This window comes from Pelodiscus sinensis, chromosome 28, assembly GCF_052426305.1.
Source record: "Pelodiscus sinensis isolate ZL-2025 chromosome 28, ASM5242630v1, whole genome shotgun sequence".
Classification (NCBI taxonomy): Eukaryota; Metazoa; Chordata; order Testudines; family Trionychidae; genus Pelodiscus; species Pelodiscus sinensis.
Genome location: NC_143079.1, coordinates 2,685,860 through 2,707,714, shown reverse-complemented (window position 1 = coordinate 2,707,714; position 21,855 = coordinate 2,685,860). Strand labels below are relative to the sequence as shown.

At 60.5% G+C, this 21,855-nt stretch overlaps 1 protein-coding gene across 1 annotated transcript; it reads right to left on the bottom strand.

The window, feature by feature from the left end:
* Positions 1 to 4,801: 4,801 nt before the first annotated feature.
* Positions 4,802 to 21,472, bottom strand: GOT1L1 (glutamic-oxaloacetic transaminase 1 like 1). Its single transcript, XM_075910799.2, has 16 exons — positions 21,200 to 21,472; positions 20,749 to 20,855; positions 18,813 to 18,895; positions 18,461 to 18,580; positions 16,911 to 17,004; positions 16,216 to 16,298; positions 16,037 to 16,087; positions 12,920 to 13,064; positions 11,105 to 11,286; positions 9,625 to 9,748; positions 8,729 to 8,841; positions 8,549 to 8,641; positions 8,313 to 8,463; positions 6,980 to 7,145; positions 6,152 to 6,294; positions 4,802 to 5,097 (listed from the first exon to the last, which is right to left on the bottom strand). The coding sequence occupies exons 2-16, from the start codon at positions 20,813 to 20,815 to the stop codon at positions 4,880 to 4,882; spliced, it is 1,833 nt and encodes a 610-aa protein (XP_075766914.2). The 5' UTR covers positions 20,816 to 20,855; positions 21,200 to 21,472; the 3' UTR covers positions 4,802 to 4,879.
* Positions 21,473 to 21,855: the final 383 nt, after the last annotated feature.

Here is a 21,855-nt window from a genome sequence, read left to right as displayed (position 1 = left end):
AAGCACCTGCGGGTGGCAGAACTCACCCATGGGGAAGTCTCGTCTGGCTGCTTTGGATCCTGCAGCAGGAGCCCAGCTGGGCAGCAGAGGTGCTGAAGTCTCAGAGCACGAGCGGTTTCTCTTTGAGCAAAGCGCATGCCCAGGTCTGTCTGTGCAGGGCCAGATCCTGCATCCTCGTGTTTGTGAAATGCAAGCACAACCACACTGGCTATTGATGTCCTGGGTGTGCTTGGTACACTAATCGGGCCCACTGGGACCCCGCTGTGGGGTTGGTTTCCTCTGATTGCCTCTCGTTAGGGATTACTGGAAAATCAAAGAAATAAATTGTTCTAGTTAATTTCCATCTGGGATTACAATATATCCAGCCCCTTTGCTGCCCACCTCCCATCCCCACGCTGCCTGAGGACTCAGCGTACCTCTTGAGAGAGAAATGAGCGCTGTTAATATCATGTGGCTAATGGATTTGGGCAATTAATCTCAATTAGCAGCTTTAATTACCTTTCCGCTCATTCAGAAGACCCCTTTGCTATGCTTTTCCCTCGCCCGTCACATGACGCTGGAACAAAATTTAATTTTCCTCAGATAAACAGGCAATTGTCAGTGCAATTACGACTTGGCACAGAATGGTCGTCAGCGAGTGTTTGCAGCCTAATTGCCAAAATGTGTTTAGAGCAGGAACATGTCAAAGCTGCCCCGTTCTGGTTAGCCCTGCGGCTGCTACGGGATGAAGAAGCCCCCTCAGCATAGGATCCAACACCTCTCAACTCCCTACAGCGTTGTCCTTACAAACCCCTCCCTGAAGCGAGGACAGTTAGCCCCATTCCACAGATGGGGAAAACTGACACAGAGAGGTGACGTGAGATCAGCTGGGGACCGGATGCAGAGCTCTGGGTCCCAGGCTGGAGCTGTTACCCCAGGTCATGCTGCCTCCTGCCATGGGTGCTGCTGCTGTCCTCTTTGACATGCCAGTGCCACATCTGCTGGCACCTCGCCACTGAGTTGCAGGAGGGCTGAATCCCACCAAACAGGCTCCGCATCAAGGGGGGCAAATACCAGCCCACAGGCCGGATCCAGTTCCCTGGGGTTAGCCCCTGGCGGGTCTCTATGCTACACTTACCTGCGCCTTCAGGATGCCGTGTTCTGGGCCACGCCCCTTCTTGCAGTTCCCATTGGTCGGGAACAGCGGCCAATGGGAGCGACAATCGCTTGTTCCTGCAGAGGTGCAGATAAACAGAGCAGCAGCAGCCTGCCCCCGGCGAACCGGCACCGTTTCAGTGCCCAGCGACCTGCACGGCATAAACAGCTGGTGCATGGGCCTGGCCTGCGTCGTGTGCCAGGTAACGGTGCCAGCACCGGAGGGGCAGTTTTCTCCAGCAGGTGGCAATTAACACACCAACAGGCTGCCTGCTGCAGGGGAGGGAGAGCTCAGTGGTTTGAGCATTGGCCTCCTAAACCCAGTGTTGTGAGCTCAGTTGAGGGGGACATTTAGGGATCGGGGACAATCTGTCAGGGATGGTGCTTGGTCCTGCTGTGAGGGCAGGGGACTGGGCTCAATGACCTCTCCAGGTCCCTTCCAGCTCTAGGAGATGGTAGAGCTCCATTAGCACACAGCTAACGCCCTGTGAGACCTGCCAAATACCCAGTCACGAATATCTAAGCTCTACTTCAACTACCTGCAGGGGGGCTCCAGAGAGGCTGGTCTCAGTGGTGACGGATGCAGAACAAGGAGCAATGGGCTAAAGTTACAGTGGGGGAGGTCTGGGTTGGATATTAGGAAAAGCTATTTCCTAGGCGGGTGGGGAAACACTGGGATGGGTTCCCTAGGGAACATAAGAATGGCCGGACTGGGTCAGACCAAAGGTCCATCTAGCCCAGTATCCTGTCTACCGACAGTGGCCAGCACCTCGTGGAACGAGGTGTACCGGTAGTTCGGAATAGGAATCCTAGTCCGAACTACCTAGTTCGAGCCCCGTGTAGCCGCGCTGCACGGGGTTCGAACCAGCGGGGTTTTAAAAATGGCGGCTCCCCGCTTATGCAAATGAAGCCCGGGAAATTCAAATCAGTGCGAACTAGGAGGTAGTGGAGACATACCCTGTTATAGTCCTAGCCTTCACAGCCTCCTCTGGCAAGGAGTTCCACAGGTTGACTACACACTGTGTGAAGAAGAACTTTCTTTTATTAGTTTTAAACCTGCTCCCCATTAATTTCATTTGGTGTCCTCTAGTTCTTCTATTTAGGGAACTAATAAATAAGGGAGGGGGTGGAGTCTCCATCCCTAGAGGTGTTTAAGTCTCAGCTTGACAAAGCCCTGGCCGGGTTGATTGAGTTGGGTTGGTCCTGCTCTGGGCAGGGGGCTGGACTCGCTGACTCCTGAGTCTCTTCCAGCCCTAGGATTCTCCTGTTAACTTGCCTAACCCTGGAGCGGTGCTGACTGTGCACCATCTGTATCCTCTGACCTTTTTAAGCCAAACTTTCCACTGAAGATGATCCAAGCAGGGTGCCCAGCCGTACGGAAACTCTCTGACTCAACCCGTGGTCTGGGCACACTGGTGTAAGCATTAGCGGTAACAGAACATTTAAATCGAAAGGCCGCGGTGTCTCGCTCCCGCCCACGCCCCCCCCACTGAAGTCACCAAGTTCAGAGAGAAAAGAAATGAGCTCAGCTAAAGCCCCTCGCAAGGGTTAAGCGTGGCAGGTCCCTAAAGCCGCGGCATGCAGCCAAACTAAGGGACTCAGCACAGTGTTGCCCCCCAGTGCACCCCAAAGGGCGGGCTGAGGACGGCGCAGACGTGACGGCTCTGACACGGCGAAGGGCTGGAAACCAAGGCGAAAGCGTCGTCTCTCTGCATTGCACGATAAAGGCTGATGGACTAATAATCCCACCAGCTAGAGGGAAGTGGGCTGTAACGGTCCCTGTGCAGAGACAGCAGCAGCACAGAGGCTCCAGGGAGCTTTCCTCCACCTCTTCATGGCCAGCTCTAGGCAGCTGCAGGACCCATGTTCCTGCTCATTTTTTCCCATCCATGTGCAGAATAAAATTTTGTTTGGTGCGCCAGGCATGTAGATGTGCACCACCAATAGCAACATGCTGCCAGGTGGGGGCGCTCTGCTAACCAGCTGGGCAGCATCTGAATCTCTCTGCCCCCAAGCACTCAGCTTACCCAGGGCCACAGCACAGGACTCATGCGTTTTAATTCCTGCTCTCTCCTCGCTCCTGGCTTTTCCTTCTGTTTGGGCTGCTGTGGTGTGGCGGTGCCCCCCTGCCGCAGACAGCGGCCTTGCGGTGCTCCTTCAGAAGAGGCGGCTGCCCTCCCTGCTCTAGGGCCGGATGCCGGAGAGGAATGCCGGCAGGGCCCTTCCTTCCTCCCGACTCTCCCCCTCTTAGCCTCTGGCTTCAGGCCAAAGCAATTTGTTGCCTTGAAATTACCCGTAGCGGAAGCCATTCAAAGCAAAGGAAACACCGTGTAATCAGACCCAGAGGAGATTCCTCGCCCGCAGGCCCTGGGATGGAGGGAGGGGAGCGGCGCACAGTGTGGGGAGTGGGCACAGACCCACAGGAGCAACACAGCGGGCAGGGCCCCGGGCCCCCAAGCCAGCCTGGGACCACCCCCACCAGCTCCGAGAGGGGAAACTGAGTCACTTAGCGACTGTGGACCACAACCCTAAGGCTCCCCTGGACTGCGGATGAGCCTTCCCAGCCCGAGCCGGTCCCACGCAGCTTCTTATCAGCCCCCAAATGGCTTTTCGACACCGTGGAGATTCGGGTCACACATCCGAACCTTGGCTTGGTTTGCAAGCCCGTTCTGGGCAGAAAACGCTGGGCCCCGTGGGCACGGGGAGAGGGCAGGGAGAGCAGCGCAGGCCGTGCCTTCTCCTTGCAGTGCTGCCCTGTCACGGCCTGGGCCAGCCCGCTCGCTGCCCAGGGACTAGAGCTGCAGCTGCTGCCGGCAGATCCACAGGGCTCGTGGCGGACGCTGGGCGCTGGTGGAGGGAGCGGGGCTGAGAGCTCCCAAGGGCTGAAGTCCCACAACACAAGCAGAGGAAGAGCAAGCGTAACCTGGGGGCTAGCGTGGGTCTGGGCCCCGGTAAATGAGAGCTTAATGAGCACTGAGGACCCACTAGGCCGTGCTGTCGGACTACGGGGGTGACCCAGCCTGCAGCAAGCAGGCACCGAGCGCTCCACCATGGAGCAGCCTGCTGGCCAGGCAGGTCAGCAGAAAACCCACCGACAGGGCGCATGTTGCCCTCCTGGGACACCCCCAGACTGCAGAGGGGCTACCAGGAACACCTGGTGCCAGGCACTGGCGTGGCGGAGGGGTCGGTGGAAGAGGCAGCTCTCCACTCTCAAGTCCTCTGCACAGGGCAAGGGCCCAGCCAGCCGCCCCCTCTGAACGGCTGGGGGGGCGGAGAGGCTGCTTCGAGGAGCCCGTCTCTGCCCTGCCTGCGCTAATCACAAGGCGTTAATCAGAACCAACTGCCCCGTCCACCTTCGGCCTGAACGACCTCTCCCGGGCAGCCGCCTTCAGGCCCAGCGCTGGCTCGGCGCTCTCTGCCCGCGGACTCGGCTTCCCCTCTCCTGGGCCCGGGCGGCTGAGTCTCTGTGGGGATTAGCACGGGGGGTGGGCAGAGCCGCCCAGAAGAGGAGCACGTAGGAACAAGCCAGCCCCTCGTTACACCCACACCCCGAGCCCGGGCACAGGCCGAGGGCTCTTTTCTAGGCCTGGCAGGGCCCTGCTAGGTGACCCAGCTCAACGCCAGGGACGCCGGGGCAGAAAGGCCGGAACGGGGCGAGGAGCCGACAGCCCTGCGATTGACTTTACGGAGGCGGCGCGGCACCGCAGGGCAGGTGGGGAGCCAGAACGAGGGGTGCGGGGGACGGTCACTGTCCCAAGTGCTGCGCCACACCCCGCCGCGGCCGCGCAGGACACGCCGCGCCTGCTCCGTCTCCACCCTGCACGGGCCACACTGAGCCACAAACGGCTTCGTGGATGCTCCGGGCCACGTAGTCCAGGTTGTGCGCATTGATGCTGCAGAGGCTGAACTGGCCGTCCGGGCGGAGATAGATGTGGCTGCGCTCGAGGAACGCCACCTGGGACGCTGGCAGGAGACATGAGCCACGTGAGTCCCGAGCCGGGGTGCGGCTGACTGACCCCAGACGAGCCTAGGAGTTAAGGGCACCATGGTTCTGGGTGCCGCCCACACGCATGGCGAGACCCAGGGCCTGCCAGGGCGCGCTCACAACGTAAAGCAGCGCAGGCCCCTGGAGAAGAGGGGACGGCTGGCGGCTGCTCTACTAAGGCAGGGGTTCGGGAGCAGCCACAGAGACGATATCCCGTCTCCAGCCGACAGGGACACTGGGGAGGCAGGGTTCCCTTTGGACGTACTGTGTAAGCAGCAGCAAGAGGAGACAGTCTCGGCTACCCAAAGATACCAGAGCACGGGCCTAATCCCCCCTCCCCGTCCCCTGCCAGTGTGCATCAGTCCTGCCCTGGGTGTCCACTAGTTAGGGCTTGGAAGATGCACAGCCAGTTCCTTGCTCTGCCACAGACTCCCTGTTTGACCCTGGGTATGTCACTTAGTCTCTGGACTACTGCTCTCTTCTGCACCTAGAGATAGCAGCACTGCCTTGCTCCCTCACAGATTGGGAGGGCAAACCCCGGACAGCTCGGGAGGCACACAGACCCTGCTGCGACAGGGCTACTGAGGGCTTTTACCCCTGGCCTCCGGCTGGCTTTGGAATTCGGGATGTAAAATCCTGGTTAATCAGTTAACGAGTTAAAGCTAAGGTGTAACCGGTTAGCCGATTGAGTGGCTCCCTCCCACGTCACGCATGGGGCTGCCGGCCGCAGGAATCAGCCCCTCCGCACAAGAAGCGGCCTACTCCGGACCCCATGGGGCTGTCCCGGGTACCTGTTAACCGGTCCCGATAAGGGCTCCCCCTCCCCATCCCTTTTGGAACAGGGGCACGAAAAAGGCCCGACCCCTGCCCAGCTCCGGTTCCCGGCCCCACCGGACAAGCCACCCCCACAGGGCTCTGAACCTCGGCAGCCCAGCTCCCACGGGTGACAGGCCACAGGCTGGGCCCTGGCCGCCGCGGGAGTGGGGAGGTGGCGGCCCAGGCGCAGCGGGGTTGGGGGCAGCTGGTACTTACGCAGCAGCCCGGTGAAGCTGCGCGTCCCCACCTGGGCCGTGAGGTGCTCCCAACAACCCGGCGTGCCCAGGAGCCGCAGCTTCGCCTTCAGCTTCTCCCGGATCAGCAGGATCTTCTCCACCAGCGCCCGGAGACTCTGCTTCCTGCACGGCCCAGACCCAGGCTGAGGGGGTGGCGCTGCCCCTTCCCAGGCGCCGAGGGCTTTGCCGGACCAGGGGGCTCTTCCTGAGCCCCACAAGGGCAGCTCCCAGGGCCTGCGGCGAGGCAGGACCTGGCTGCTCCGGGTGGATGCAGCACTCGCAGAAGGGACTGGTGGGAGGCGAGCAGCCCGCGCAGGAAGGGACGCAGGGCCAGGTGCTCCCAGACCGATCTCCAGCCGCCCAAAGGGGCTTAAGGCAGGCACCTGGGCCTGACAAAGGGGCAGGCAGCTGCAGAGGAGGGGGCAGATGCCGGCAGGTACTGGGGGTGCTGGAAGAAAGGCCGGTGCCCCGGGAGCAGGTTGCTCAGCTTGGAACCGGGGTGCGAGTCTGAGCTCTCTTCGTGCAGGATTCCATGACCTGGACCCCAGCAGGCGGCACGCTCTGCCTCCCTGAGCCGCGCGGGGGCTTCGAGGGAGCCCGAGGGAAGGGGAAACCGAGGCAGATTTCCTCAGCGCCGTGCTTGGCCAGAAGGAGGTGCTCTGGGTCAGGCACGTGCTCCGAAGAGTTCCTCCCGGCGTGGCTGCAATTTGCCAAGTGCCTTCGGCTGCCCCAGGACAGGCATGTCGGGGGGGGGCTGGCAGTGAACCTCAGGAGGGTCCCCGCGGCGGCCGTGCGCTCTGCCCCTTACCACTTGTTCCGAAGGGCCGGGTTGCTCAGCACCGTGGTGATGACCCGGGCGCCCAGGCTGGTGGGGGAGGCCCACGTCGCCCTCACTTGCTCCTGCAGCTGGGAGCAGATTCTGACCAGCGACCCACTGTCCCTCGCCACCACGATCAGGTTCCCCACCCGCTCGTCTGCCCGGAGCGACAAGAGCAGCCTGGCATGTAGGGCCTGCGTCCCCTCTCCCCATGTGCAAAGGGCCCTTCTCTGGCCCCACGGACAGCCCTGCCCCGGCACTGCCCTTCCCACGCCAGCCCCCAGCCCACCCCCCCACGGGAAGGGAGCCGGCTCATTCGGTTTGTTCCCTGCCAGCGGCCCGGCGTCCTTCCCGCGTCCTGCAGTGACACCTGCTGCCCGCTCTGAGCTCCAGCAAGGACTTGGGGCATGCCTGCGGCACCCGGCTAGTTGTACGCCAGCTAAAGCGAGCACAGGTGGGACCTCCCTGGGCCGGCCCCCTGGGGACCTGCCTGGTCCCGGATGTGGGATTGTTCCGGGCCCGGGGAGGTCATTTCTGGCCCACTGCCCTCCCCCCTCCACCAGACTCTCTGGTTCCCTCTCCCCCACCAGCAGCCCAGCTGGGCCTCGCGTCTCCCCTCAGAACCCCCAGCAGAGCGCTGGGACTCTGATCCTGGAACCAACATGGTCCTTCCGGCCTACAGCTGTTGCCGGACCAGAGAGGTCCGGTTTAGAGAGATGCCGCCTGTCGGGAGCACGCTGCTGCCTGGGCTGCGCCAGCCCCCTGACCGGCCGGGATGGGCCCTCCCTTGCGCAGCTGGCGCTGATGCCCAGGTGGTTCCATCCTCCTCGCTGCTACTGTTAGCGAGAGAGCAGCTGGCCAGGGCCCGTCGGCGCCCGCCGCCCTTCGCACCCCCGGCAGACGTCGCCGCACGAGGCCAGCAGAGTCCCAGGGCCCGTCGGCGCCCGCCGCCCTTCGCACCCCCGGCAGACGTCGCCGCACGAGGCCAGCAGAGTCCCAGGGCCCGTCGGCGCCCGCCGCCCTTCACACCCCCGGCAGACGTCGCCGCACGAGGCCAGCAGAGTCCCAGAGCCCGTCGGCGCCCGCCGCCCTTCACACCCCCAGGAGACGTCGCCGCACGAGGCCGCAGAGTCCCAGGGCCCAGCCCCGGCTCGCGGCACCCATGGGGGCAGGAAACACGAGCCTTGGCCTGAGCATGCGCCCAGCCAGCGCCTCCGGCGGGAGGCCAGACCGGGAGGGCAGCAGGGAGCAGTGACCCACGTCCCACACCCTGCTTCCGAACGCCAAGGCGGCCGCCGGCCGGCCCCACGTGCTGGGGACTCACCGTACAAGCCGAAGGTTTTCGAGAAGGACTGGGCACAGAGGAGCTCAAACCCTTGGGCCACGAAGTGTCGCAGAGCCCAGGCGTCTCTGTCCAGGTCCCCGGAGGCCAGCCCCTGGGCCGGGACGTCGAAGAAGGGGAAGAGGCGCTTCTTCTGGGGGAGGAGACACCTTGAGACCCCGCCCAGGGGCCACAAGAGCTAGAGAAAAGCTCTGTCGCCCCTCCCCCCCCTCATTTACCCCCATGACCCTGGCGACGTCTTCCCACTGCTTGGGAGTCAGGCCAGTTTCCTCGGGAGCATGGAGCATCACGATGGAGCCTTCCGGAGCACTCTGAAAGCAAGAGCGCCCGAGCTGTGATACGCGACTGGAGGGGTCTAGGGCAAGAGGCCCCCTGCAGAGCTCCAGCCAGCTCCATACCTCCAGCACCTGCAGAAATTCTTCAGCGGCTACGGCCAGCCGCGCCGTGTCCCAGTAGTGGTAGGGGCGGAGCTCAGTAAAGCCGACGTCCTGGAATATGCACCGGAGGCTGTCTGCGGGGGCAGAGAGCGGGGCAGGTGGGCAGGGCGGCGTTCACCCCCTGGACTCCCATCTCCGAGGCATTTCACCCGGACCTCAGAGCGCCACCAGCCTCCCCTGGGAGCTGTCCATGGTGCTGTTGCTCTCTCAGCCACCTGGTCACCTGGCCTGCATTCCTTGAGCTCACTGCTGCTTTGCTGTCCAGCTAACTGCTGCTCTGCCGTCCTTTTATAAGGCCTTTCTGGCCCTGATTGGCTACGCCCTCCGCTGCCACTCTAGCCTACTTGGAGGACTTCTCTATGGTCTCTTTGGGTGGGATGTGGCAGGACCACAGGGCCTCTAGCAGGGGGCCTCAGGGCCTGCTCCACCCCATCGCAGGTGCAGAAGACAGGAACTGAAATAGTGAGAGCCCTGTGCCCCGGGCCTGCCAGAGCAGCAGTGTGCAGGTAGCCAGGCCTGGCATGCTCATGTTCAATCCGGGACCCAGCGGTGGCCCTGCAATTTCTTCATATTGTCGCTGTCGTGTGAGGTGCCAGACTCCTAATGCAGAGCCGGGGCCCTGTACGCACGGGGTTAGAAGTGACGGGAGAGGAGGGCCCCGTGGGGACTGCATGAGCTACACGCTACATCTGGGGGCTTACAAACCACCCTCTGTCCCCACCACAGGCTCCACAGAGAGGCCCCGAGTTAAACGAGGCCTGGGGCTGCCCCAGGGCTGAGCTCAGTGACATCCCATCGCACCCGCACGGTGCTGCCGCCTCCCACGCCTAGAGCAATACTGGAGCTCGAGCACTTACCCCACTGCGGCAAGGCCACGTACACCGCCACGGGCCCCGAGCTGCTTCTGTTGTACCAGCGCTGGAGGAATTCAGCTCCGATCCGGACAGCTCCCGTCCCGCCTATGGTGTGAACGCTGCCTGCCTGGTGCCCACGGAGACAAGAGGGCGTCATCTTCCCCCTCGGCCGCCCGTTCGACCAACTGGCTCCGGGTGGCTGCATCCTGAATCAACTAGAACACGGTCTCCCCAGAAGGAAGCTTGAAATACTAGCCAGAGACGAGCTGTGCTAAGACTGCCTGGACCGCGCAGGGTTTTGAAGAATACCCCTTTGTAGTCCTCTCCCCCATCCCACATATTCAGACTAGCTCCGGACACTACCCCGCCCCCCAGGAGTACGTAGAACTCTGTTCCCACAGTGCCGCAGTGACCACATGCATCCTCCGCCCAACTAGACCAGTGGGCGCTGATGATTAGCTCTTTTGGTCCTGGAGGCCGTCGTGTGCCGAGGCCTCCTCACCGTGGAGGCGCCGAGCAGAAAGGAAAAATGAGTTTCACCAACGTTGCCACGATTTTCAGCGTCTAACAGCGAGTGGCCCTGTGGCACCTTAGAGACAAACCAAAATACCGAGGATCATGCGCTTGCGTGCGTCAGACCCCTGCACCAGATCTCATATTGGATAATATCCCCGGACTCATCTGATGAAGCGGGTCTTACCCTAAATAGTGTGGTTCGTCTCTAAGGTGCCACAGGGCCACTCACTGTTAGAAACTGAAAATCGTGGCAACGCTGGTGAAACTATTTTTTCCTTTCTGCTCGGTGCCTCCATGGTGAGGAGGCCTCGGCACACGAGAGCCTCTGGGGCCACAAGGTCTGCTCGGTGGTTTTCAGTGTTCTTGTTCCTCCACGTTGGAGTGAGATTTTCCAGGCAAAACTGGGTTTGTAGGAATCTGCGATTTTCATTGGACATCAGTGGTGCTTGGTGCCGCACGAACACCCAGGGAGACCTCAGTCTCCTGTGCCGAGCGGAAGCCCACACAGATATGGGAGGGTTACGAGCCCATTTTACAGAAGTACATTTTATAAATGTCTATCAGGGATGGTCTAGACGGTGCTGGGTCTGCCGGGAGGTAGCAGCAGGAACTGGCCACACTTCTGGGTGGATTTGATCGATAGTCACTCCAAGCGGGCCAGCCACTGCACGGTGTGACCGCACCCCTGGATCGGTTATTCACTGAGCCTTATAGCGGTACAAACGGGGGGTGCACTGGCCCTACAGCAAGGGGGCAGGTGTAGGTGGGGCAGCTGGTTCCTAAAGGCTTGAAGAAGCAGCCGCAGGTTACCCGCTAAGCACAGAGCAGGGACATGAAGCTATGCCATGGGCCCTGGGGTTTGCCTGCCTGGAGCAGGTGGAGGAGAGCAGTTGGTTTCTCGGGGGAGAAGCAGCCTTTCTGGACACAAAGGTTGCAGCCACATGGCCTAGGCCCCCAGCATCCATACCCTGTTCTCAACGAGAGCCCGGCTCTCCCGGCCAAGCGCCAGCTCCGTGGCTGCCCTGGTGAATGCGGAGAAGCCGAGCTCCGGGAGGTCCTCATGATCCAGGGTAGGGTCGGTGGAGATCTGCAGCAGGGTCTGGCTCACCGGCGGGTAGTCCCACGCTTTGCCGGTCTCCGTCTGGCAGTCTGCAAGCAGAAGGAGCAGGCCGAGCTGTCCACGGGCGGCCCGTGCCCCACGGCCCCTTTCAACAGCCGGCAGCAGCACAGCCTCCTACCGCTGCCTTGCACGCTCACCGTGGACTGTGGTGTGGCACGAAGAGCCCTGCTCCCAGCTACTGGTGACCTCTAAGATCTGTGCTGCACCCCAGCCCCGGCTCTCTGAACCCTGCTGCCCCTAACGCACGTTCTGCTCCGTGTTTTGCAGCCTTCCCCTGAATTCACGTGCTACAGGGGACAACTGCCACCGGGCGGGGCGGGGCGGGTCTGCAGCCCTGGAGCCCCATGCATGGTGCGTAGGCCCAGAGAAGATCCCCACACAGCAGCAGGTTCCTTCCAGCTGCTCTTGTTCCCACACCTGCACCAGGGAACCTCAAGCCCCGCCCCAGAGGGATCATGGTTTGCATGCTCGGGCAACAGCCAGTGCCAGATCTCACTGCAGACAACAGGATAAGGGACCCGCCGCAGAAGCTGTGCCCAGCAACTGCTTGGGGGCTGCTCACCTGCAGGACTCCACAGCCCTACAAACTATTGTTCCATCTGCAGCGACCCGGTGCACCAGAGACATAATAGCCACAAACTTATCTAGCTCTCCTGTTATAGGATTGGCCATCACAACATCCTCTGGCAAGGAGTTCCACAGGTTGGTTGTGCAAGGTGAAAGCCCAGCCACCTGTGACTTCACGCTGCTCTGCCAAGTTGTGACTTCATGTCTCTTCTTTATTCCCATTACTCCTGGGGAGGGTGTCAGAGGCAGAAGGGCAGCACCCCATAGAGAAAGTTTGTTACTTTAACATACTGAGCATGAAATCCTGAACCCCATTAAAATCCAGGGCAAAACTCCCATTGATTTCAACAGGGCCAGGCTTTCATCTTGCACAGCAAACCTGCGGAACTCCTTGCCAGAGGATGTGAAGGCAAAGCCTATATCAGGGCTCAAAAAAGAACTAGAGAGATTCATGGAAGCTAGACCCATCAATGGCTATTAGCCAGGATGGGAGGGCTGGGATTCCTAGCCTGTGTGTGTCAGAGGCCGGGAATGGGCGACAGGGGAGGGATCACTTGAGGATTCCCAGTTCTGTTCATTCCTTCAGGTGAACCTGGCATCGGTCACTGCGGGCAGACAGGACACTGGGCTGGATGGACCTTTGGTCTGACCCAGTCAGGCTGGTCTTACGTTAATTTATTTTGTTTGGTAAAGTGAGCAAACATGCTCCTGCGCCAGCCAAGAGAAAGCCACCCCAGACTCACAGCAGGACAGCCCCCCAGAGCCAGAACTCTCTCTGGGGGCGTACATTACCCTGCAAGCTGGGGTGTCATTCCCAGCTCCCAAGCTTGTGTGCCGAGAGAAGGGGGCCCAGGCAGCCGGAGGGGCTGTAGCTGCCCTGCGCATGAGCCCAGCCGAGATGCCACGTGTGTCCCGGGGGTGGCTCACCCCTCCGGCCAGTCCCACCGCTGTGCACAAGGGCATGAGCAGAGCTGATGCGGTTCTGCCTTCTCGAACTGGCGTTTTCCAGGCCCTCGGGGGAGGCTCCAGGCAGAGGCTGCTGTCCACAGACCCCTAAAGTCAAAGAAGATTGAGCACCCAGCCCTTGGGACCTACCCCGGTGGTCCAGGTACACCTTGTGGGGGGAGGGATCCTGCTGGTAGGCATCCAGGAGCCAGTTGACTTCCGTGGTGAGCGGGACGTCGAGGAAGAGAGAGAGCGCGGCCATGGCCCAGACCCCAGCAGGAGGATCCTGCAGGTTTCACCTGGAAAAGGGTCACCAGCTGCCCAGGGCTCTGCCGGCCAGTGGAACGTTGGAACAGGAGTGGAACGTTGGAACAAGAGTTACCCAGGAAACGGCTTCCGGGTGAGTGTTCTGAACAGCCCAACAGCCCCTGGGGCACAGCACCAGCAGGGGGAGGGGGGTGCGGAGGGGTGTGTGAGACCTACAGCAGGTGCCAGTCCCATTAGGTACTTCGGTGAGCCTCCCATCTCCACCTGGGCTGCGGCTTCCCCTGGCAGGGGCATCAACTCACTGGGCACCTAAGTTCTTTCCTCTGGGCACGTGTGTTCCTGCATCCTGCTCAGCCCCCTGCTTCCTGCCCCCCACAGCGACTCACAACCCAGGAAAGATGGGTCCTTGCCCCGTGATGTAGTGGACAGGCCATATCCCCTGGGCCTCCACTGGTGGCTATGTGTGGGCTGGGGTGACCCCTACTGGCCGGTACCTGTAGCACTACCCAGCAGGATGGCTGCCTTAAGTCACGACTGGTTGAGGGCAGGCAGGGAACAAAGGAAGGGAGGTTTCGGGGAAGGGGCAGTTGCTGGCTGGGAACATGAAGCAGCCTTAGCTGAGGGTCTAGTGATGACAATGGATCCCCTAATCCAAGGGGTCTGAGGCATCCTGGTCCTAACCCCTGAAACCACATCACGTCTATGCGGTGCTGTGTCCTGGAGGAGCAATAAACCCTTTCTATACTACTGGTTGGTGGAGTCTCATCTTGCTGCAGACAGGGTGCAGGATCAGGGGGGTATCGCCGGTGCTGCCACAGCCTGCCTATTTCTCATGGGTAACACCCACAGGCAGAACTGAACCAGAGACTGCTGGAGCTTATAGTGTGAACCTCTACCTTAAGAGGCAGCAGGCTGAAAACAAGCAGAAGGCAGTATTTCTTCATGTAGCGAGTGGTTAACCTGTGGAACTCTGTGCCAGAGGATGCTGTGAAGACCAAGACTTTAACAAAGTTCCAAAAAGAACTAGATAAATTCATGGAGGACAAGGCCAGCACTGGCTGGTAGCCAGGATGGGTAGGAAGGGCGTCCCTAGCCTCTGGCTGACAGGAGAGGAAGCACTTGAGGATTCCCTGTTTCTGTTCTTTCACCCTGGGGCACTTGGCATTGGCCACTGTCCAGACAGGACTCTGGCCTAGATAGGCCTTTGGTCGGACCCTGTCGGGCTGTTCTTGCGTTCTACAGCAGGAGCTACACGCCAGCTGGCTCTCACAGGCCACAGAGCAAACTCGTTCCCTCTCTCAGTAAGTGGCCTCCCTGACACTGCATGAGACAGGGAACCGCCCCTCGTGGCTGTTTGGGTTACTCGTGCAGGGGCCTCAGCTGGCCTGCACACAGCCCACCGTGCTGAGACACCCTCCCTTCCCCTCTTCAAGTCCCCCTCCCTCCTGAGGGGAGAAGGGGCCTGGAGAGACTCTGTGCTCCCCTCGGACTGGCCTGAAAGGGGGAGCTAGCAGAGGCTGGAGAGAGCGGGGCCCCGCGGAGAGGCGGTAGGCAGCGGAGGTGCAGATCATGCGCTTCAGGCACAGCGGCTGCGGCAGGAGTGGCCAGGAAGTGAGATACGTAAAGCAGGGAGCCGAGGGGCCCTGGAAGAGAAGGGGCGAAGCAGGGAGCCGAGGGGCCCGGGAGGAGAAGGGGTGATCACACAGAGCATGGGGGCGTCCTTTCAACATGCAAAGTCCCTTCCCGCCAGAGCCAGCTCCCCCGTGCCTGCCGCTCAGGAAGGATGCTGCCCGCCTCAGCGCGCCGGAGCCACGCAGCCCCGCATCCGGCTCCTGGGGGCAGGGGAGGTGCCGTCCTGCGAGGACTCCTGAGCAGCAGCCCGGCCGGCCAGGCACCAGAACAGAGCCACTGAGGACTGAAGGAGGTTTAATAAGGGAAAGAGGCCACTGGAGGGGAGGGGCAGCAGTTCTACAGTAGCTGTGTTAAACCAGCCCCGGGCGGCACGGCCTGGCTTCCAGGCGGGAGTTCTCCAGGCGCAGCGTCCTGCAGGTTCCTTCCACGCTGGCTGCAGCAAGGAGCAGGGCAGCATCCCCCAGCCTGCAAGGAAAGCCGCACATGAAGGCAGAGCTAGCTTGGGGGCAAGGCCAGGGAAAGACGAGGCCTCCAGCTGCACCCTCGCCCCAGCGAGCGCACCCATTGGATTCGGTGCCTGCTTGGACCAATCCCGGGTGCCTCCTGCCATGCCGAGGGGTCTCCCTGCCCGTGACACCGGCTCCTCCCAGCCCCTGCCCAGATACAAGGGTCCGATTTTCAGGAGGATCTTGGCACCCGAGGCCTCTTCTCCACTGAGGCTCCGACGCGGCAGCCGCTTAGTCAGATGAAGAACCGGGAGGAGCTTTGGAAGAGTCAGCCCCGGACGGTCTCCTATCCTGGCTGGCACCCAGGGGAAGCCGGTGGAGCAGCCGGCGTGTGCCATGGTGGGGGGCTGTTCCAACAGAGCGATGGCAGTGGCCGGTCTAGGGAGGGCTGACGGCACAGGGGCACAGCTAGGAAACGATGCTGGAGGGAAATGCCGGGTGTCCCCCCCCAGGAGATCTGCGCTATGCCCAGCGGCATTGTACTCCCAAGGGAAGGGCCGGACGCCCACCGCTTTGGGCTAGTTACCAAGGGGACTGGACACAGCGTGAGACACTGTAGGAAGTACCCTGTACCTGGTGGAACCCAGCCGGCCCTCCCCCAGCCTCAGATGTCTATGAATCACCAGCCCTCCCCCCCCCCCAGCCCCAGGATCTGTTGCGGCCATAGCAGAGAGGCAGTAAAGAGAACAGAGGGGGTTTGATTGAAGCACTAACGCCTGGAGCGAATGTTTCAGAGACCTAACAGCAGGCAACCCAACAGGAAAGGGACCCCAGATATTAGCCGTCTAGAGGCCAAGTCGGGGCCCAACACCACAGGCCGAGGTGTCGTTCGGATTACCTGCCCATGGCACCAAGGTAGTCACAGCTTCTCCTCTGCTTTGCATGAAGACAAGTCCTCCTGATCAGAGCGTGTCTGATTGGAAGGAGAACAAAGAGCAGGTTAAACTTTGAAAAGCCGGGAGAGAGAGTGTTCTCCCCCTCTTGCTCACACCAACTACAAACCAAACCACACACCACGTGGCTAGTTACAAATGTAGTTACTGAATCTTCCAGTGCGGCGGAAGAGAATGACCATTCCTCTGCCAGACGTCCTCCTCTTGCTTCATAGGCTGCATCGTCTTCCACTGCGAAGCAGCAGAACTGAAGGTTACAGGCAACACAACCCTCCACCACCAACCGCCATTGCTTCTTTAAGGGGCTGTGCAGGCTAGCATCCAAAGCATCCCCGCCCCCTTTATTAGCTTATGCATATTCATAACTCAAAGGTGCTTTATGCAAAGCACATCACAGGACATGTCATTGTAAAAACTGTAATCTGTCGAATCCACATATTCTATTTTTGTGCTTGTATCATTCTTGCAGGTGAGGTTAGAATCATGAAGTGTGGATCTGATTTTAATTCCAATGTGCTCCCGAGGGCCAGGACTGATGCTCTGGAATGTTAATGGCCCAGTGCTCAAGGTAACAATCTGTGAATGGGTTTGTTTTTCCTGGATGCCTGGACTGTGGTTGGTCCTGGCAGGACATGGCCAGGCAACCTGATGCTGGAATCCATTTTGGAGCTGGTATTTTTCTACTCAAAGGGAACTGAGTAGAAGGAATTCCCTCCTTGGGCAAAAGGGATATAAGGGGGACCAAATAAGGAGAGTGCCCCTCCCCCAGGAGACCCCTCCCCCCATTTCGGAAGTGCTGTCGGTCCAGTGCATTACAGGTACCAGGGGGCCAGTTCTACTCACAGATGAGGTGCTGTCCATTGAGATAAACCGGCCCAGTCCCAGACTTCAATTCAAAGGCAACAGGAGGGACGAATTCGAAGCCATCCAGACTGATCTGAAACAAACATTTACAAGAAAAAAAAAAATCACTGAGCTATGGAGGAGGAGGATGGTGGCTGGAGAGCAATGCAGGAAAGCCAGCTGGGGGGGAGGGGGCGTTCCAGGGCATGGGGGCTTCACAAGGACTCCTCTGCTCACTGAAGAGCCTGCAGGAGCGCCAGCCAACCTCTGCCCTCAGTGACACCCCAGCTGCAGGGCGCCCAGGGGGAGGCACAGGTGTGGCCGAGGGCACAGCCTGGGGGCAGCTCCACCCCCAGTCACACAGCACACAAGCAGGCGGCTAAAGCCACGGCCAAGTCACTAACACACACAGCCCGGGGATGGCACCTGCAGATACCGCTGGGCCAGAGGGGTTAACGTGGGTCTTCACTGGCAGACAGACGCTGCACTCATTGGACTCCTCACTGGCAGCTCCGGGACGGGGGGCAGGAAGACAAGGGACTTCAGGCCCCTGCTTTCTCTGAGCCGGGGGAGCTGTTGAGTTCCCGGAACGCCAGCGCCTCTCCCAGCTAGCCGTGGGCACGAGGACCCCGGCCCGGAGACGGCCGTTGGCAGCAGGTGGGTCTTAAACAACCAGCGACTTAGTGCACAGAAGCGTCTAACTGCAAAGACGACAGAGCCCTTCTGTGACCTTTGGGCTTGGCGCCAAACATCTGCTTCAGGCCCCGGGTCTGACAGTAAAACCTCTCGCTCCTCTCTCCTGTCATGAGCTGGGGAGATTTCTAGCAATTTACAGCTACAGCCCAGACGGCTACAATTCACTGGATTTCAGCACCAGCCGGGAAAGCAAAGCAGGGGAGGCGGGTGGCAGAGAGCAACTCTGCTCGCTTGGATATTTTCTGAAAGCTGCCTAAGACTATTACATCTGGGCGAGTGCTACCACCAAGTCGTGGGGAAGTAACAGCTGGTTCTAGTCGCGATCAGGTTGTGTCCCGTTTACGGCGATGTGCTTTCACTTTTAAGCGGTCTCTGGGCATCTCTCTTTCTACTCTCTGGGTGCATTTAGATCCCGAGGCTCAAAGAGATGATCTGTCATCCGCTAGTCCAACCCGCATAACAGGCCGAGTTTGCTCCCCTTACACCGTGCAGAACGACAAACGGCACAGATTCACCTCCATGACAACACTGGGGGACAAGCGCGTCTTTGCTTTGCACATGGAGAAAGCTTGCTCAGGTGGCGGGTCCCACAGGAGGCTCCGTCCCAAACGTGGGCTAAGTGACTTGACCGTGGCTACAGAGAATCGCCAGCAGAGCGCAGATGCGCCTAGCTCCTAGCCTCACCACCGCACCCCACTGACTCCCAGTCTCTACACCGAGGTTGCAGGATTCGCCTGAGGCGGGACACGCCATGCAGCGTACACCAGCACGCTCTGCGCTAGCTCCCCCAGCTTAGCTGCTTGCTGGGCAGAGCGTCTCCCGGCTTTACACAGCAGGGCTCCCCGCAGAGTTACCATGGGCAGGACAGAGAGTCTCAGGGAAGCGATGGGGACCGGCCTGTTGTCACCGCAGGTGTTTTTCGAAGCTACAGCCACCACGTGCGGTTCATCCTTGGCCTCCGCGCTGAGGCAGATCTGCAAGGACAGAGCAGAAGGCCTCCTCAGGAAGCTGCTCCCCTCGGTGTGCCCCAGGGCCAATGCCAGCCCCCACTGCCAGCCGGCCTCTCCGACCTTTCGGCCGGCAACTGGCTCATGTTAAACCAAACTAAGCCCCTTGGACTGAAACGGGAGCATCCACTCCGGGGTTTGCACCCAGGTAAGGAAACCGGTGTGAGCCGGTGGGCAGGCAAGTCCGCCAGCCAGTTACCGTTTTCAGCAAGACCAGGTGTTCCAAGAAGTCATCATCTTCCATCACCACACACCTCCGATTGCTAGTGCTCAGCTCACAGCCTACGGGAACAACACAGCGGGATCTGCAGGAGGCCGTACGGCCCTACACAAACCCCGCAGGACACAAGGGAAAAAAAAATGCAGCTGCCAAGGGAAGTTGTAGAACCAAGGAACCCCTCCAGGCCCAGAAGGGACGCTGGCAGGAACCAAACCGGGGACCTCTGGAGCTTAGTGCAGGAGCGAGAAGCCAGCAGGACTCATTGTTCTCTTGAAATGGTCTTGGGACCGCGAGCAGGGACAGCGCGCCACACCCAGAAGGTGGGCGGGTTACACACACGCACCACAGGCCCGAGGCACAGCCGGGCGTTTCCTGTTGGCAGAAACTACAAGGCCAGAAAGCAGCAGCGAGACCCTCCTGTCCGATCTCTTGCGGAACACTGGGCAGTCACCCGCCCGATCACCCTGCCCCCAACCCTGGTCTGGCTGGGCCACCGCTGCTCAGCGGACGTGTCGCCTGGCGGGAAGCTGGCCCCTAGCTCGGCGGCGTTATAGGCTCTTACAGACCGGCCTCCCCCCGCCCCCTTGCAGAGTGCAAGCCGGGGCACTGGAGCTACTCAGCCGTGGTTCCTGTCCTCCTCCCCAGCAGCTGCCGTCCTCACAGCTCTCTGCTCCTCCGTGGACATTCCAGGCAAGGGCTTACTGACGACACCATTCAGCGCCTCCCGGGCTTTGGGTTCCTCCCTCCATTCAGGCCCAGCCAAAGCAAACAAGCCGGGCTCCCCGCCGGCTTTGAGGCGCGGGAACGAAATTAGCAGCAGGGACCCTGGGAAGCGAGGGCGCCGCCTGCCAAAGCTCCGTGCGGCAGCGCGAGGCAGGGCTCAGCACGAATCCCCAGGAGGCCGGTCGAGCGCAGGGAGCCACGAAGCAGGTTCATAGAGCGCAGAGCCGGAGACACCAGCCAGCACAGCAGCGTGTGGAGACGCCAAGGCAGGAACTCGTTCGGGTCGCACGACTGCCCCTGCCATCCTCACGTCTGGCCCCGGGGCTGGCCCACTCCTCAGCACAGATGGGTAGGTCAGAGCCCGAGAATCCCAGGCGGGCAGAGACCTCAAGAGTCAAGGGTCCAGCCCGGCCCAAGGCAGGACCAACCCGACTCAATCAGCCCAGCCAGGGCTTGGTCAAGCCGGGACTTAAACACCTCTAGGGATGGAGACTCCACCCCCTCCCTAGGGAACCCAGCCCAGGGCTTCCCACCCTCCTAGGGGAATAGTTTTTCCTAATCTCCAACCTAGGCCTCCCCCGCTGCAACTTGAGCCCATTGCTCCTCGTTCTGTCATCCGCCCCCACTGAGAACAGCCTCTCGCCAGCCTCTTTGGAACCCCCTGCAGGCTGCTCTCAAATCCCCCCTCACTCTTCTCTTCCGCAGACTAAACAAGCCCAAATCCCTCGGCCTTTCCTCGTAGGTCAAGTGCTCCAGCCCCCTCTCCATTCTGGTCGCCCTCCACCGGCCCCTCTCCAATGCGTCCACATCCCTTCTGTAGTGGGGCCCCAGAGCTGGATGCAACACTCCAGATGTGACCTCCCCAGCGCCGAATAAAGGGGAATAATCACTTCCCTTGCCTTATAGGCTGGCAGGGAGGCGCTCCGACCACCAGGCAGCATGGTAGGAGGCAGCCCACCTCAGAAGAGGGAAGGGCCGATCCGCTCTAGGATGGGGACGTCACCCACGGCCGTTGAGGTGGGAAACATCCAGGTGCACCCAGAGTTTTACACCATCCTGGGTGATGTTTCAGCCACCCCTTCACGGCTGACCCCACCTGCTCCCATCACCCCTCCCCCTCCTGCTGGGGGATACCAGCCACACACATGGACACCAGGTCACCCCGCTCCCCCCTCCGCAGGTGCAGGCTTACCCCACAAGACGGCAACGGGTTTCTCTTCCTCCGAGCCGGTCCTAGACAGCAATCGAGGGGAGCTCATTGTGCCCCAGAACGGCCTCCACCCGGACAGCGAACGGACCCTGGGGAATGATGCCACGGGGAGAGCAAAATGGATCGGGGGGTGGGGAGCACCAAGAGAAAGGGCTGAGCCGCTTAGAGTCGACGATCCTGCACAGAAGTCGCAGAGCCAGTGAGGAGCAGCACGGGGGGGGGGGGGGGGGGGGGGTTAATAGACATTTTTAAAGAGGAATTTGCTTATTCTCCTGCAATAAGCAGGACTCTAGTCTTGCCATTTTAGGTGTGGCGGGGGGGGGGGGAGAAGAGTCAAACCCCCTCCCTCTAGCCCTTCCCAGGCACCCCGGTCAGGTCAGGTCGTAGCTGACTCTGCCTGGGCTAGTAAAGCTCCCGTGATGATTTCACAAACCTAGATGAAGTCGGGAGCTCTGCAAAGTAAGGGCCCCGCAGAGAACAGCCCCTCCCCTTCGCAGGCCAGAGTGGACATTAGTCTCTTCAGGGCTAAAGGCAACAGACTGAACAGGACAGGTGAGGGTCCCCTCCTACCGCAGCCTCATTTGAAGTGCCCAGAGTTTGCCAGCCTTCCCGCAGCCTCTCGAGTCCTGAGCAGCACACGCGCTGCCTTTTGCACCCTCCCTAGCAGCATTAGGTTGCTCAAACTGGTCTCACCCCCTCCCCTTGTGAGTGGAAGCAGCTGGGAGTTCAACTACCAAAGGAAGGGTTAATCCAGGACAATCTGAGACGCTCATAAACCTACAAGCATATGGATCTCCGCCCCCACCCAAAGTCAGAATTAGTAGTGAAAGCCCCCTCCAAACCTGCAGTCTGTAAAATGCTTGTTCCATCAGTGTGCTCACAAACCAAATGAGCTGAGCGGAGCCCCCTTCCTAATCTGTGAGCCCAGACTGATAACCGGTGAAGGGCCGGTGAGCTGGGGAGCGACCCAAGCAGAAGAGCAACAGGAAATGCAGATGAAAGACACACACCTGTCTGTGGGTGAAATTAACCATCCCTAGCTCACCTGCATGCCTTGCTCCAGGGCAGCAGGGTGTGGTCCCGGCAGAG

Excerpts from the sequence above, each read along its gene's own strand:
- GOT1L1 (XM_075910799.2), bottom strand. The coding sequence starts at position 20,815 with ATGAGCTCCCCTCGATTGCTGTCTAGGACCGGCTCGGAGGAAGAGAAA. Across the intron at positions 18,896-20,748 it reads ACCCGTTGCCGTCTTGTGGG|GCTGTGAGCTGAGCACTAGC; the intron begins GTAAGCCTGCAC and ends TTGTTCCCGTAG. Across the intron at positions 9,749-11,104 it reads GGGCTCTCGTTGAGAACAGG|GCAGGCAGCGTTCACACCAT; the intron begins GTATGGATGCTG and ends CGTGGGCACCAG.